Source organism: Squalius cephalus (assembly GCF_949319135.1).
Source record: "Squalius cephalus genome assembly, chromosome: 14".
Lineage (NCBI taxonomy): Eukaryota > Metazoa > Chordata > Actinopteri > Cypriniformes > Leuciscidae > Squalius > Squalius cephalus.
The window spans coordinates 7,202,434-7,219,326 of NC_137135.1; the positions used below are offsets into that span (position 1 = coordinate 7,202,434).

General features: G+C 43.6%; 1 protein-coding gene across 1 annotated transcript; it reads left to right on the forward strand.

Annotated features, from left to right (window-relative positions):
• Positions 1–5,797: 5,797 nt before the first annotated feature.
• On the forward strand, positions 5,798–8,758 carry LOC307171401 (kelch-like protein 10; the record flags this gene model as incomplete). Its single annotated transcript, XM_079893009.1, has 7 exons — positions 5,798–6,307; positions 6,394–6,873; positions 7,295–7,492; positions 7,692–7,841; positions 8,017–8,133; positions 8,413–8,504; positions 8,626–8,758. The coding sequence occupies 7 exons, from the start codon at positions 5,798–5,800 to the stop codon at positions 8,756–8,758; spliced, it is 1,680 nt and encodes a 559-aa protein (XP_079749135.1).
• Positions 8,759–16,893: the final 8,135 nt, after the last annotated feature.

Genomic DNA, 16,893 nt, shown 5'->3' on the forward strand with positions numbered 1-16,893 from the left:
GAGCTGATTTAAGTCGATCGACAGTGACTCATTCTGGACGGCCTGTGATGTCGACCAGGAACGTTTTGACGACTCGAAACGGCCCATCGTACGAGGGCGGCAAAGAATTTCGGTGAGCGTCATGACAGATGAAAACAAACTCAGCCTTTGAGAGCCTTTGGGCATCCAAGCTACCATCAGTCCATGCTGAGTGGAAGGAATGGGTTTGAAAGTATTAATTGAATTAAATGAATTAATTTGCATTTACATTTACTCATTTTGCAGACGCTTTTATCCAAAGCCACTTACAAATGAGGAATACTGCAAGCAAGCAGGGAAAATGAGAAGCTCAGTCTTGGCCAGGTTGAGCTGCAAGTGCTTGAGATGCAAGTGCTCCAGACAGCTTGAGATTCTGTGGGATCTTCTGGTTGAAATGATAGGTAGAGCTGTGTGTCATCAGAATAGCAATGGTGATAAGAGAAACTTAATGTAGTGTAAATGGAGAAGAGGATGGGTCCAAGAACTGAACAGTGAGGAAACCCTGTGATCAGTTAATGTGATTTGGATACCTCCTCTCTCCAGTCAACCCTTAAAGACATACCTGTGAGATAAGATTCAACCCAGTGAAGTGGAGTTCCTGTGATGCCCAGTGATAAGAGGGTGGACAGAAGGATCTTATGATTCACAGTGTCAAAGGCAGCAGATAAATTGAGAAGAATGAGAACCGATGATTTGAAATCAGCTTTTGCAAACCGCGGGTCTTCAGTGACCGACAGTAATGCAGTCTTGGTTGAACGGCCATTCTTGAAACCAGATTGGTTGATGTCCAGCTGGTAACTGTCTACAAGTGACGTGTTTAATGTGGGGTTTTTAAGCCGTGGGGTTACCCGAGCCTGCTTAAATGTGGTAGGGAACATGCCAGTATGGCGAGATGAGTTGATGATCTGTGTGAGTGCTGGTAAAAGTGTAGGAGAGATGGCTTGTAGAAGGTGTGAGGGGATGGGATCTAGTGGGCAGGTGGTAGGATGACTGGAGAGGAGAAGTTTAGATACTTCTGCCTCAGTGAGTGGAGAGAAGGAGGAGAGAAGATTTCTGGAGCTGAGAACTGACTGCTGATGGTTGTTGTTTTGTCAGTGAAGAAATTAGCAAAATAATCAGCAGTTAGAGGTGGTGGGTGGTGGCGGAGGGGGACAGAGTTGAATGTTTTGAAAAGTGTGCGTGTGTTTGAAGCACTGTGTATCATGTTGTGGAAATATGAAGATTTAGCAGCATTAACTTCAACAGAAAAGGATGAGACAGACACTGATACATACTCAGGTCAGATGGGTCTTTTGATTTGCATGTGAAAATTAGGTCAAGTTGGTTGCCTGATTTGTGAGTACTTGTGGTGATGAGCCGTTTGAGATCAAATAATGCTAGGAGAGAGAGGAAGTCTGTAGTATAAGCCTTCTCTAGATGTATGTTAAAATCGCCAAAGAGTACAAGTGGACTGCCATCCTCAGGGAATGAGGACAGCAGCACATCCAGCTCCTCTGCAAAGGAGCCCAATTGACCTTGGAGGCGATAAATTACTACAATGTGGATTTTAATAGAAGTTGTAACTGCAATAGCATAGAATTCAAATGCATTTTTATTGCATAGAGAAGAGTGGGTTGAGTATTTCCAATTGTTAGAAATTTGAAGACCTGTGCCCCCACCCCTCCCAGACTGGAGAGGAGTGTGATAGAAAGAGAAGTTGTTAGAGAGAACAGAGGAGGTTGCTGCATCTTCTGGACGAATCAGGTCTCAGTCAAGCCCAAGATATTGAGAGCAGATTGAGTTGCAAAGGCTGGAATGAAGTCAGCTATGTTGACTGCTGACAATTCTTCTGCTGACTTAAATACCTGGTACTTCTCAAATCAAAACTAATGCAGGACAGTACGCCACTTAAGTGCAATAATAACTAGCAATAAGAGTAACAAAAGGCAAGCAATTGTGCCTGACCACGGACACCACTGTCTCCGGCACGGGTATCACCGTCTTCGGCACGGACACCGAAACCACCGTCTCCGGGATGGAAACGGACACCACCATCTCCGGCAAGGATACCAACGTCTCTGGCATGGACACCGACACCACCGTCTCTGGCCCGGACACAGACAACACCATCTCCGGCACGGTCACCGGCACGGTCACCAGCACGGACACTAGCACCGTCACGGACTTAAGACGGCAGAAAACGTGAATTTGACTTTTTGACAAATTTGAATTTGACTTCACAGCATCCCTCCACCACCCCAGCACCTCACTCTCGGCTGGTTTTCTATCCCAGTCAAAAGGGGGGAGTACTCTGGGTTCGGGCCAAATTCCGAGCTCGGAGGCCTCTCCCGGACAGCACGCCAAATACACATAAATTACTGCATCTGATTTAATGTACGTGTGAATTCGTGAATTGAAGCTATTATTAAAGTTTTCAGAACATTGAGTGATTTTCTTAGTTTTTTGTTGTTTTATTAACATTAAAGGGAAAGTTCCATCATTAAGTCTCTCAAGTTTTTTTTAAACCCAAATAAGTTTCTTTCTTCTAGTTTAACACTAGTTTAATAATAAATTAAAAAAATATCTCCCTGCTATTTTTATTTATTTTTTTATTTTTTTTGACACATTCATAATCATTACTTTTACCGGTTCCTTGAGGCAAGCTTTTAGTCGATTAATGGCTTAAATGAATGACTACTGGTCAACCTTAAAAAACCTTTAGTCAGAGGCAGTCTTAGTAAATGTTACTGAGGGACATTTTGAGTGTTGATGACACCCTGAATTCATGAATCTGAATGTAGTGTTTACATGAATGCTAAACAAGTGATCAGGTTGATGTGCGCGTTTATGTTACAAGCTTCAAATCAGAATAGATTTTTTGACATGCACACACTGCAAAAATATATAGAGTTTACTACGGTGGCCAAGAGAGCTCAATGCGCTGCGACTGAAGAAAACACATGCAAATAGAAAAACACCCGCAAATTAAGAAAACATCTTCATCATTTTCACAACAATACAGAAACACGCTGCAAAAGTTCACAACATCAAGACTTTGTAAAAGGGCATAATAGGACCCCTTTAAGGTGTTTCAGTGCAAGTTGCTTTCAGTTAACACGGCTGGTCCCAGCATGGGATGCTGCATGTTGGTTGCTGATTTCTTTTTAATAATTTTACTGAATGCCTAGACAGTGGAAAATAAAGGCAGATGGATGTGTCGCCGGCCAGTGTTTTAATAAAAAGGAACTGATGAGGTTTCAAAGAAGGGCAGGACAGTCAGAGCAGTTGCGAAGAAAATGTTGAAAGCCAGTCGTGAGGATTCTGAGACCTCAGACAGTTAAAACGTTTGTGTTGTCTATATGGAGCCATTTGGTCATTTAAAGCCTAAGGAAGTGTAGGAAAAATGCAGTCTCTAGGCCCACCAAGCCTGCACTCTAGGGTTAAAAGTTTTGATTTTTCACCATTTGTTTGATTGAGAATATTCACACATAGACACAATCTCGCGCACACACTGACATTGTTTTTTGTTAGACCTACAGTACATGTTCTTTACATTGGTACACTGCTGTTGATCTTTAAGCATAAATACTGTTAAGGAAGTTTGTGGTAGACTAATTTACACCGACACACATGTTGTGTTTTCATGTTTTATGGGGATTTTCCATAGAAATAATGATTTGTTTTACTGTACAAATTATATCCCCTAATCTGAAACCTACCATTAGCCTACAGAAAATGTTCTGCATTTTTACGTTTAAAAACAAACAAAAACGTGGTGTGTGCGTCCATCCAGCCATCCGTCCAGCTTTCCATGATCTCCTGCACCTGTAAAACAAGGAAGGTCTTCATTACTACTCATTCTTCAAAGTCTATTTGAACGGCATACTCATCCGTATTCTCCATTCTGCTCAGTGCTGTTAATAAAGCTCACATTTCAATGTATTTCTTTGTGTCTGGATCTGCATTCTGTAACGGGTAACACTTTACAATAAGGCTTTATTAGTTAATTCACTATAGTTAACATAAACTGACAATGGACAATACTTCTAAAGCAGTTATTAATCTTGGTTAATGTTGATTTCAACATTTAATAACACATTATTAAATTCAGAAGGATTTAATGGACCTGAGCTAACATGAACTAACAATGATCAGTTGTATTTTTTTAAACTAATGTTAACAAAGAATAACCATGGTAACAAATGTAGCTTTTGCTCATTGTTAATGTTGGTTAATGCATTAACTGACTTTACCTTATTGTAAAGTGTTACCTATAATTCTTTATAACACTTGAATCAGTTTAAAACATTTGTTTACTTTATGTAGTTTTTGTGTGTGTTACTTTATTGATTTAAATATAATTTAGAGTTATTTTTGTTTTAATAAAAAAAAAATATAAAACCTGTTATTGTTTGAAAATGCTCATTTCAATATCGTGATAATACCATATATATTCGGTCAAATTCCTAAAAAAAACAAAAAAAAAACAATAATAATATTAATGTCCATGGGAAAATGTGGGTCCCATGGCCAAACCAGTTGAGAACTGCTGGTACAGTATAAGGGACAATTTCAGATACAGCCGTAGTGTCTTAGTGACTGTTCAAAGTCTTGTTTGTTGAATTTTTCCAGTTGTAAATATTGTAAAAAAAAAAAAAAAAAAAAAAAAGTCAGCTTGCCCATTTATTTGTAATTTTACTTATAATGGCAGTAATTCTGAATTTACAGATTTAACCAATAAAAGCAAGACATTGCACTCATGATGTGGCCTAATGCTGCGTGACCTTGAAATGTAATGGGAATATGAGATCTGTGAAGAACAATCCTCTTCATACAGGCCTCTGGTAAACTTGTTTGGGGTCACAGTCACACCATGCAAGAAAAATCTGTCCTTCTGTCAAAAACTCACTAGTGTGTTTGTTGTGCAATAACAAATGGATGAGTGCATATTCAAATGACTAATGCTTTATTTTATTTGTCACTGAGTTAATTTCTTTAAATTAATTTTAATATCTTTGTTACTGTGAAGATGTTTCATTCAAAAGGAATCAATAAAACAAAACTCTATAATAATTATGTGACACAAACTGAAGAGACATATTCAAGCTCTACAACTATGATGTCACAGAGACATTCTATAGAACTCTCCTGAGCAAAAGTCCCACAGACACTCAATCTCAAGGAGACTCAAGGAGACTTTACTCAGAGTTTGAGGTGAGAAGACTGAATACATTTACAGTCCTGAGAGAACATGGAGAACATACGAGCAACAGCCTTTGACGTGTTTGATGAAGCACGTTTACTGGGCGAACACACTGACATGATCATCAAGTCCAATGACAGAGAATTTCAAGTGCACAAGATCATCATGTGTGGCTGCAGCTCCTACTTTAGGTGAGAAGAAGCATTTGAACTGCAATTGTGTGCAAATTACTTAGAAATGATTATAATTATATACATAATTTCCACTGCCAACATTATACTGTTGAAACTGCCAAAGTCCAAATATATAAATGAGTGTATTGCCAGAGAAAAGAATGTAACTATGATATCTAGGAAACAACATTCTTGAAATTTGATTCTGGAAGTGGCTATGAATGAAGTTTTACCCAGCATTTCAAAGTTAATACAGGAAACTAATCTGTTTCTCTAAGTAAATTTGGCTGAAATTAAAATCATATATGCTCATTATTAATGTCTGTATTTCTTTGTCAAAATGGTTCACAGGACTCTTTTCTCCAACAACTGGAGCAGCCCAGCACAACATTTCTGTGAAATTCAAGGAATATCCCAAGACATCATGCCTCTTATTATCCAGTATGCGTACACCAGATCTGTACCCATTACTCAAGAGAATGTGCTGGAGCTCTTGGTGGCGGCTGAAATGATCTTGGTGTCAGGTCTTGTAGACGCCTGCTGTCAGTTCCTGGAGTCAGAGTTATGCCCAGAGAACTGCATTGGCATCTGCAAGTTTACAGAGCACTTTAACTCCTGCTCAAAGCTGCACTGTAAAGCACAGCACTACATCCTGCAGCACTTTGAGGAGGTTCTGCACGTATCTGAGGAGTTCCTGGAGCTCTCCCTGGAACAGCTGGAGGAGATCATTGATGAGGATGAGCTGAACGTCAGACAGGAGGAGGTGGCTTTTGAAGCCGTCCTCCACTGGATTAATCACGCACCAGAAAACAGGAGGCAACACATTGCTGTGCTTCTGCCAAAGGTAAAACAGAGATTTTTGCATTTTTTTTTTAATTACAAATATCTTAAAACTCTTAAAATCGAGATACATTTTCTGCTATTAGTTAAATGTTAGAAATTTTGCCATTTTGGAAATCCTTTTTGGTTGTTGAACACCATATAACTGCTTAGTAACAGTCTTGCAACAGTCTCTGAAAGTCTAAACTCTCCCTTGTGCTTCAGGTTCGATTGGGGTTGATAACACCAGAATACTTCATCAATAATGTGAAGAGCAATGCACTAGTGATGGAGAATGAAGCCTGCATGCCTGTTATCATCGATGCAATGAAGACTTTGTTTGACCTCAACATGGATGAACCCACCAACTCAGAACTCATGCATCAACTGACACGCCCACGTCTGCCCTCATCGATCCTACTGGCCATCGGAGGATGGAGCAGCGGCAATCCCACCAATGAGATTGAGGCGTATGATGTGAAGGCAGACTGCTGGGTCAGTGTGACTCAAGAGGATGAGCGTCCCAGAGCCTATCACGGTACAGCAGTCCTGGATGAGTTTGTCTACTGTATTGGTGGTTTTGACCATGTGGAGTATTTCAACAGCGTGAGGAAATTCAGTCTAATCACTCAGACTTGGCATGAGGTGAGTAATGCTGTAGGTCAACATGTAACTTTAATTTAGCTTCCTTCACAAAACAGTATTGTGGTACAGTGATGGTACCGGATTGTACTTTGATATGGACCATAGTGCTGAATGATGTGCTGTACTCCACATTACTTCAAAGAATACCACTGTATTACCGTATTACATGTCTAAAAAGTGGTAAAACCATGATACATTTTTTTTGTGTGTGTTCCAGCAATTGTTGTAGCTTTGTATAATAGAATAGAATAGAATAGAATAGAATAGAATAGAATAGAATAGAATAGAATAGAATAGAATAGAATAGAATTACCATCATGACTGTGTCAAAAAAAAAAAACCATTAAAAAATATAATAATAGTAATACTATTGTATTTATTTGCAACTGATAGGACAGAACCAATGAAATGGTGTATTGGTGTGTGTTCGCACACTGATGTATTTGGTGTGTTGTAGGTGGCCCCCATGTATGAACGCCGCTGCTATATTAGTGTTGCTGTTCTGGACGGGCTCATTTATGCCATTGGTGGTTTTGATGGACAACAACGGCTTAAAACAGTAGAGCGCTACGATCCGAACACCAATCAGTGGACAATGATGGCACCCATGAATGAACAACGGAGTGACGCCAGCGCCACCTCACTGCAGGGCAGGGTAAGAGCACTTCCACACTCTTCTGCTGGAGACTCTTAATGCCTGTAAAGCATGAAGGAAAGGGGAAATAGAGTTAAGGAATAGTGTTAATATGGAAAGGAATATCATAAAATTTGAACAGTGTTTTAAACACTGGTTTTCTGATCAGTCTGTAATGATTGTGCACGAACATCATGCATGTTATGTTTGTGTTTGTCAGATTTATATCTGTGGTGGTTTTACTGGGACCGAGTGTCTCTCCTCTGCTGAGAGCTTCGACCCTGAAACAAACCAGTGGACTCTCACCGCTCCCATGAGTATCCGCCGCAGTGGTGTTGGTGTGATCGCTTATGCAGATCGAGTGTATGCTGTGAGTATTAAACACACATATCAGTGTTATAGTTTTAATTAACTATGATAACCATGACACAAATACAGAAATATGGAAGAATCACAGTTTAAAGGTTGCACTTATGCAAATGCATGCATGGATGTGCATTTACAAATGCACAGAATACATAAATAAAGAGTGTATTTATTTAAAGGTTGGTGGTTTTGATGGTGCCAGTCGTTTGCGGTGTGCGGAGGCCTACAATCCGCTGACTAACGTCTGGAGTGACGTTGCATCTATGTACAACCCACGCAGCAACTTTGGCATTGAGGTGAGATGTGGACAGTTAAAATCTGTATCTGGTGAAACTATGAAATAACATTACAACAATGATTTGATGATATTGAATATGGGGGAATTTTTTTTGGTTCCATATTGAGAATAATTGGTTCTAAAATTGTAGAAGGCTTCGATGATCAATGTGTGTCAAAACATTCTAACTATGTTTAAATTAAGTGATGCATGCATCTATAATAAGATTTATTAATGTAAAGTTAAAGACATTAGCTGTACATTATTTATTTTCCTTTATACCTTCCTCAAAATCCAGGTAGTCGATGGTCAGTTGTTTGCTGTCGGAGGCTTTAATGGATTCAGCACCACCTCTGAAGTGGAGCGCTACGACGGGAAGACAGATCAATGGTAACTTCCACAAACATTAAATTTTACAGATCATTTTACACTGCATTTGATATAACTATAAGTCTATAAGTCTAATACAGACTATATTTCATTGCATTCCTTGCATCTGTTGTCTACACAGGTTTGATGCAAATGAAATGGACATTTCCCGCAGTGCTCTGAGCTGTTGTGTAGCATCAGGATTGCCTAACATGGCACAGTATGCTGCCCTACGAGACACCGTACAGACACAAGACGAGTCTGAGAGTCAATGATCTCCTTCTAGCAGATCTGACAGTCTGACTACAAATGGAGAGTCATGTCTCCTGAATAAATGCATTCAAAAAAAGAGGCTGTATTCTAAATGTTAAACTTTCTCTCAGGTTTAGTGTTGTTCATTTAAAAAATTAAACCTTGCAAGGGATCTCTACAGCTCAACAAACCAACATATAATATTGAGAATTATTTTTACTGAGTAAACTATTTATTGCTTTATTAAACTTTGTATGAATTACTGTAATTTACTGGCTTATTGGCCAGTGTCTCCGGACAAGATGGCCGCCACCGAGCCAGTGTCTCCGGACCAAATGGCCGATGCCACGTCACCTGAGCCCTCAGCAAAGATGGCCGCCGCCACGCCTGTCCCTTTTTTTTGGGGGGGGGACCCTTGATAGGACCATGGCAGCGCAGGAGGACCCTTGATAGAACCATGGTGGCGCTCCTGAACCTTCTGGTCTGCCCTGTAGCCCTGAACCACCAGGTCCGCCTGGTCCCCCTGAACCGTCTGCTCCGGCCGGGTCGCCTTCACTGCTTGCTCCGGCCGGGTCGGCTGCACTGCCTGCTCCGCCCTGGTCGCCTGCACTGCCTGCTCCGCCCTGGTCGCCTGCACTGCCTGCTCCACCCGAGTCGCCTGCACTGCCTGCTCCGCCCTGGTCGCCTGCACTGCCTGCTCCATAACACCTGGCATTTAATAATGAGACTTTTGTTTTTGTAATCAGGCTCTCAAAAATTACATCAAATTTTGGATTTAGATTTATCTGCCTTCATGTCGGCTTTCAAACAAAGAATTGTCGGTTATCCGTATCGGCCAAACTTTCATACCAGTGCATCCCTATTTCAAATGTACAGTTCATAAACAGTCTCATTTTTACAGGCTTTGCGAGTAGTGAAGCCTCTAGTTCTGTTTCTTTGGAAGTCAGATCTGTTTTCAACACACCTTTATCTTGAAAGTACATTGTTACGTCCCAGGTCTAGGGTCCAGGAGAATAAATAACTTCATAACACCTGACTTCTTGTTTCTTTCTTTTTATTATTTTTGAAACAAGTTGTTCAAATTGGTAAAGGTAAGCACAAGACAACAAAGTTCACAACAAAGAAAAATTGGCACCCCAACCTCTACAGCTTCTGTGCTGAGAACAGTGACATTTACAATAATTATAATAACGAGGGAAAACACTCAACCACGTTGAGTATTAAAAGAAAACCGTTTACAGAAACACACACACACACACACACACACACACACACACACAATTACACTATTACACACTCTCACTGTCAGGATTCCATCTTCACCACCACGCTCTCCTTCACCTCCGCCCACTCGTTCTCTCTCTCCGCCCAGTCATCACGTCACCCGTTCACTCTCCCCTGATTACTGAGCACCATCACCTGTGTCCCATTACCAGCACTCCCTACAAAACCCACAGTCTCCCTTCATTCAGTGTCTGGTCTCGTCAATACATGACTCACAGACTCCCGATCACTGCTGAAATCCTCTCCGGTCCGTCCTTCTTGCATCCTGTTCTGCCTTCAGTCCATCCTGCATCTGCCTAGAGAATGAAAGAGAAAGACTTTACCATTCCAGCTAAGCAATCACTGTTGTTCTGTGTTACTATTACTCACCATCTGTCTGCATCTCCGTTATCTGCAAATAAATCTATTAACTTACCAACCTTGTCTGCATCCTCTGTGATCCGTGACAGAAGACCAGACCCAACATGCAGAAAGCGGAGTCATCCGAAGACCTGTACACGGACATTCCTGCCATTTCCATTCCATCCATCTCATTGATGTAAACACGTCCACTTCCGCATTCACCCACTACTTCGTTCACTGCCTCCGCGAGTCCCATGGCCCGGCCAGCGACCTTTTCCGGTGAGGCGGAGAACTACAGTGGGTTTCTTCTTCAAACTTCACTATATTTCACCATGAATGAACATCAGTTTCACAACGATGCAGCCCGAGTCGCCTTCATGATTTCTCTCCTCTCAGGCCAAGCCCTACAGTGGGCTCAATCATTATGGAACTCTGAGTCTGCGGTGGTAAAATCCATTACTGAATTCACGCGGCATTTCAAGGAGGTCTTTGGACAAACTGTTTCGGAACTATCAGTCCATGATCAACTGTATAATCTCCGTCAAGGGAATTCATCGGTGAGTACATTCGCTTTACAGTTCAGAACCCTTGCCTCATCCAGTGGTTGGAACGAAACCGCTCTGATCACCGCATATCGCCATGGCCTGAACCCTAACATCCGCCATCTGCTGGTGGTGTATGAGGACAGCATGGGTTTGGAGAACCTGATTCAGAAATCCATCCGCATCTCGCAACGCCTCTCTGCTTGTGATCTATCTGCACCCACTGTAAGTTCTCCGCCCACGGTCAGTTCCAATACTCCTCCAGCACCAGTTCCCATGGAGATCGACTCCACACATCTTTCATCCTCTGAGCGTCAGCGCAGGATTCTGCATCATCTCTGTCTCTATTGTGGATCGGATAAACACTTCCTCAGTTCCTGTCCAGTTCGTCCACCGCGGTCGGCGGTAAGTTCAATCCAACTCACTCCTAAGATTGAAGCATTAAATCGTACTAAAGTACATATCCTGACGTATTCTATGTGTATCCCAGCGCAAGCTCTCATCGACTCCGGGTCAGCGGGGAACTTTATATCCACCCAGTGTCTTGAAAAACTGAACGTTCGCCGGCAACGCTTGGCTCAAGATCTGCCAATCCAAACCATCCAGGGCAAGCCACTGGGGCGAGGTCGTGTTCGTCACTTCACACCAACATTAACTCTTCGCATCGGATGTCTTCATTCTGAGGAGATTTCGTTTATGGTGCTGGAGGAGTCCACTGCAGATATCATCCTGGGACGCCCTTGGTTAATCCAACATGAGCCAACACTCCACTGGGAATCCGGAGAGGTTCTTCTCTGGGGTGAGGATTGTCACGTATCCTGTCTTAGTTCTGTCAAGAAAACTCGACCTTCAGTCCGTTCCAAGTCTTCAATGAGTGAGTCCAGTTTCCCTGTTTGTTCAACCTCGGTGGAAAGTCCCGAGACATCAACGCAAGTCGAGATCCCAGTGGAGTACCGGGCGTTCCAGGATGTCTTCAGTAAGGTCCTGGCAACTAAGCTACCACCTCACCGGCCATGGGACTGCGCTATCGACTTGCTACCCGGAGCCATCCTTCCCAAGGGCCGCATTTATCCTTTGTCCATCCCGGAACAGAGGCCATGGAGGAGTACGTCAAAGAAGCACTAGAACAGCAGTTCATCTGACCATCTACCTCCCCTGCCGCTTCGAGTTTCTTCTTCGTGGCCAAGAAGGACGGAGGCTTGCGGCCGTGCATTGATTATCGTCAACTGAATTCTCAGACCATCAAGTTCCGTTATCCCCTTCCTCTGGTCCCAGCCGCCCTGGAACAGCTTCGTGGTGCGAGCATCTTCTCGAAATTAGATCTCAGAAGTGCTTACAACCTGATTCGTATTCGACGAGGGGATGAGTGGAAGACTGCCTTCGTGACTCCCTCAGGCCACTACGAATACCGGGTTATGCCCTTCGGGCTGTCCAACGCTCCTGCCGTGTTCCAAGGATACATGAACGAGGTCCTACGAGAGTTTCTCAACCGATTCGTAGTGGTCTACATCGACGATATACTCATCTATTCCTCTTCTATGTCTGAACATCACCATCACGTCATTCAGGTTCTAGAAAAACTGAGAGAGCGCCGACTATATCTGAAGCTGGAGAAGTGCGAGTTCCACATTTCGACTGTCCAATTCCTGGGTTACATCATTAACCAACAAGGCATTCAGATGGACCAGAGGAAGGTGGAAACCATCCAGCACTGGCCACAACCCTCTACCATAAAGGACCTTCAACGATTCCTGGGCTTCGTGAACTTCTATCGTCGATTCATCCAAAACTACAGTCAGATCAGTGCTCCTCTCACCTCTGCACTCAAGGGCCGACCCAAGTCTCTGTCCTTGTCTCCCGGTGCTATTCAAGCATTCCAGCAGTTGAAGGAAGCCTTCACAACAGCTCCTATCCTTGTTCATCCTGATCCAGATCTTCCATTCGTGGTAGAGGTGGACGCCTCTTCCACCGGGGTAGGAGCTGTCCTTTCTCAGCGGCAGGGTGAGTCACGTAAACTCCTTCCATGTGCCTTCTTCTCCAGAAAGCTGTCCCCGGCGGAGCTAAATTATGACATCGGCAACCGAGAGCTGCTGGCCATCAAGCTGGCTCTGGAGGAATGGAGACACTGGCTGGAGGGAGCCAACCACCAGTTTGAGGTAATAACTGACCATCGCAATCTTGAATACCTCAAAAAAGCCAAAAGACTGAACCCTCGTCAGGCCCGCTGGGCTCTCTTCTTTACCCGGTTTGATTTTGTAGTGTCGTACCGACCTGGAAGCAAGAACTGTAAGGCGGACGCACTCTCCCGACTCCATCATGCATCTCAAACCGACCTTCAACCTGAAACCATCCTCCCTCCAGCCATGATCCTGAGTCCCATCCTTTGGGACATCGACCAGCAGATCACCCAAGAGGCAGCTCGCCAACCCGCTCCGCCGGGAGGTCCAGAAGGGCGCCTCTTCGTACCTCAACATCTGCGGACACCCCTTCTGGACTCAGCACACACCGTTCTGGGCTCTGGACATCCGGGTAGCAAGCGTACCCTCTCGCTCCTCAGTCAACGGTACTGGTGGCCATCCATCTCCCAGGATGTATCCAGATTCGTCCGCGGATGCTCAGTCTGTGCCATAACCAACACCCCGAGGAGGCTTCCCGAAGGCAAGCTAGTGCCATTGCCTATTCCTCGGCGACCTTGGTCTCATATAAGTATAGACTTTATGACTGATCTACCCAATTCTGAGGGCTTCACCTGCGTATTCGTTGTTGTGGACCGGTTCTCCAAGGGGTGTAAACGAATTCCTCTACCAGGTCTCCCCACTGCCTTGGAATCCGCGGAAGCCCTTTTCAACCACGTCTTCAGGAATTTCGGCATCCCTGAGGACATCGTCTCGGACAGAGGACCCCAATTCATCTCTCGGGTATGGCATGCCTTCTTTAAGCTCCTCGGGGTCACTGTCAGCCTCTCTTCTGGATACCACCCTCAGACGAACGGCCAGACTGAGCGGAAGATCCAGGAGATAGGAAGATATCTGCGATCATACTGCCACCAGTACCAAGACAGCTGGAGCCGCTTCCTCCCCTGGGCAGAGTACGCTCAGAACTCCCTGCGACAGAACACCACCGGGCTCACCCCCTTCCAATGCATCCTTGGATATCAACCTCCTTCTCTTTTCCTGAGCCCTCAGAGGTTCCAGCTGTCGACTTCTGGTTCCATCAGAGCGAGAGGGTATGGGACTCAGCTCACGTGCACCTCCAACAGGCTGTTCGGAGGCACAAGGAACACGCGGATTGTCGTCGACTAGAGGCACCCCAGTATCAACCAGGACAGAAGGTTTGGTTATCTACCCGGGACATCCGCCTCCGACTGCCTTGCCGTAAGCTGAGTCCTCGATTCATCGGACCTTTCACCATCCAGAGGCAGTTGAACGAAGTCACCTACAGGCTCAACCTTCCTCCTCAGTATCGGCTCTCCCCGTCTTTCCATGTCTCCCTACTCAAACCTTTCACTGACCCTGTCATTCCTGTTCCCACAGATGGCTCTTCCTCGGACGTACCTCCTCCTCCCGTTCCAGTCGAAGAGGAACGAATTTACCGCGTCCACACCATCTTGGACTCCCGGCGGCGAGGTCCCCGCCTGGAATACCTGGTGGACTGGGAGGACTACGGGCCAGAGGAACGTTCTTGGGTTCTTCGTGACGACATCCTGGATCCTGCCCTGTTATCCCAGTTCCACGAAGACCATCCTGATCGTCCAGCACCCAGAGGTCGGGGTCGACCTCGCCGTCGGCAGCGCTCCTCTCAGGCGTCAGGAGCCGCCTTGGGAGGGGGGGGTACTGTCAGGATTCCATCTTCACCACCACGCTCTCCTTCACCTCCGCCCACTCGTTCTCTCTCTCCGCCCAGTCATCACGTCACCCGTTCACTCTCCCCTGATTACTGAGCACCATCACCTGTGTCCCATTACCAGCACTCCCTACAAAACCCACAGTCTCCCTTCATTCAGTGTCTGGTCTCGTCAATACATGACTCACAGACTCCCGATCACTCACCTGGATACCTACCTGCTGAACTCCTTTCCGGTCCGTCCTTCTTGCATCCTGTTCTGCCTTCAGTCCATCCTGCATCTGCCTAGAGAACGAAAGAGAAAGACATTACCATTCCAGCTAAGCAATCACTGTTGTTCTGTGTTACTATTACTCACCATCTGTCTGCATCTCCGTTATCTGCAAATAAATCTATTAACTTACCAACCTTGTCTGCATCCTCTGTGATCCGTGACACTCACACACTCACAATTACTCTATTACACACACACACACACACAATGTTGGGTTTCCATATTTTATGGGGACTTTCCATAGACATAATGATTTCTATACTATATAAACTGTATTCCCCACTAACCCTAAGCCTACCCATCACAGAAAACTTTCTGCATTTTGTACAATTAAAAAAAATAAATAAATAAATAATTTAGTATGATTTATAATGTAGTCTAAGAATGTCCCCACAAGGACAAGGATTTTGGATATTGCCATCTTTGTTAGGACATTTTGTCCTCATAACGTAGGGTTTTCTGTCATTGCTCTATTTCGCCAACGAAAATAGTTTTCCAAACAAATCCACAGCAGAACCGTTCTGCGTCTCCGAGCAACACTGATTCAGCGTTTTGAACGAATCTGTTGAGTAAACGATTCAATTAGATTCTTCGTTCCTGAATGAACCATACCGTTTGAACCGGTTTGAACAAATTAAATGATTCAATAGACTCAATATTTGACGAGACTCTGGACGGGCGTGGCTGTGGCCATCTTGGCTGAGGGTTCAGGCGGCGAGGCGGCGGCCATCTTGGCTAAGGGCTCAGACGGTGAGACGTGAGGATTCCCTGGCTCTGGCTGTGTTCCTGATCAAAGCCCGACACTTTTCAGACACCGGAGAACAGTTTCTCTCCAGTTCAGTCCCGTGGTGTTGGGGAGATCAATGGGACCTCAATGGATCAATGGGACAATTAAAAGAAGCTTGCTTTAGAAAAACAAATGGGTCACGAGCCCAACTAAAGCAAACATTGATCTCCATAATGGTGGCATAACTTTCCCCAAATTATGCCACCAATGGTGATTGGTGGCATAATTTGGGGAAAGTTATGCCACCATTATGGAGATCAATGTTTGCTTTAGTTGGGCTCGTGACCCATTTGTTTTTCTAAAGCAAGCTTCTTTTAATTGTTTGCAATAGTGTTTCATGATAAACACTTGGGCATTGCTGAACAAAAAGGTTAAAAATGCAAATCAGCTTTTATGCTTGCAATGAAAATCAAATTTCTTTAAATGAAAATCATAAAGTGGTCTTTGTTAATGATCAATTGTCACTCAAATTTATTTATTTAATTTTGTTTATTGACAGATTCAGATATAGCAAATCTTTAAAAAAAATATATATATATATATATTAAACAATTATTTTGTTTTCTATTAAACAATTGTCAATGCTAAAAATTGACATCTACATCCTCTGAAAATATACACTTAGACATCAACACTTATCATACAATCCTCAACAGTGGTGACAATAATTATCCATACTGCAGTGCATGCTGGGATTTTTGTAAAATTGTGATACCCAGCATGCATTGCAGCATGAACCTTTTTGTTTATTGTCACCATTGTTGAGATTCGTATGCTGATTTTTGCTGTCTGTGTCCGGTTAAAACTGCAGAATAATATCTTGTATGCACTTGATGATAAATGATAAATGATAAATGATTGATGCCAAACTTATTTCTCATGCTGCAGTTTCACAGAGTAGGCAACGCAAAACTCTCAAATGTATTAATAACAAAACATTGATTAAATACTTTACATTCAATAAGTTCAGGTTCCAATGATATGCTATCGTCTTCTGATTTTACTGCTTTACAAACATTATATACATTGTTGCAGAGAAAATCTAACATAGAAAGTGACGGGTCAACAGCCCAACTAAAGCAAACA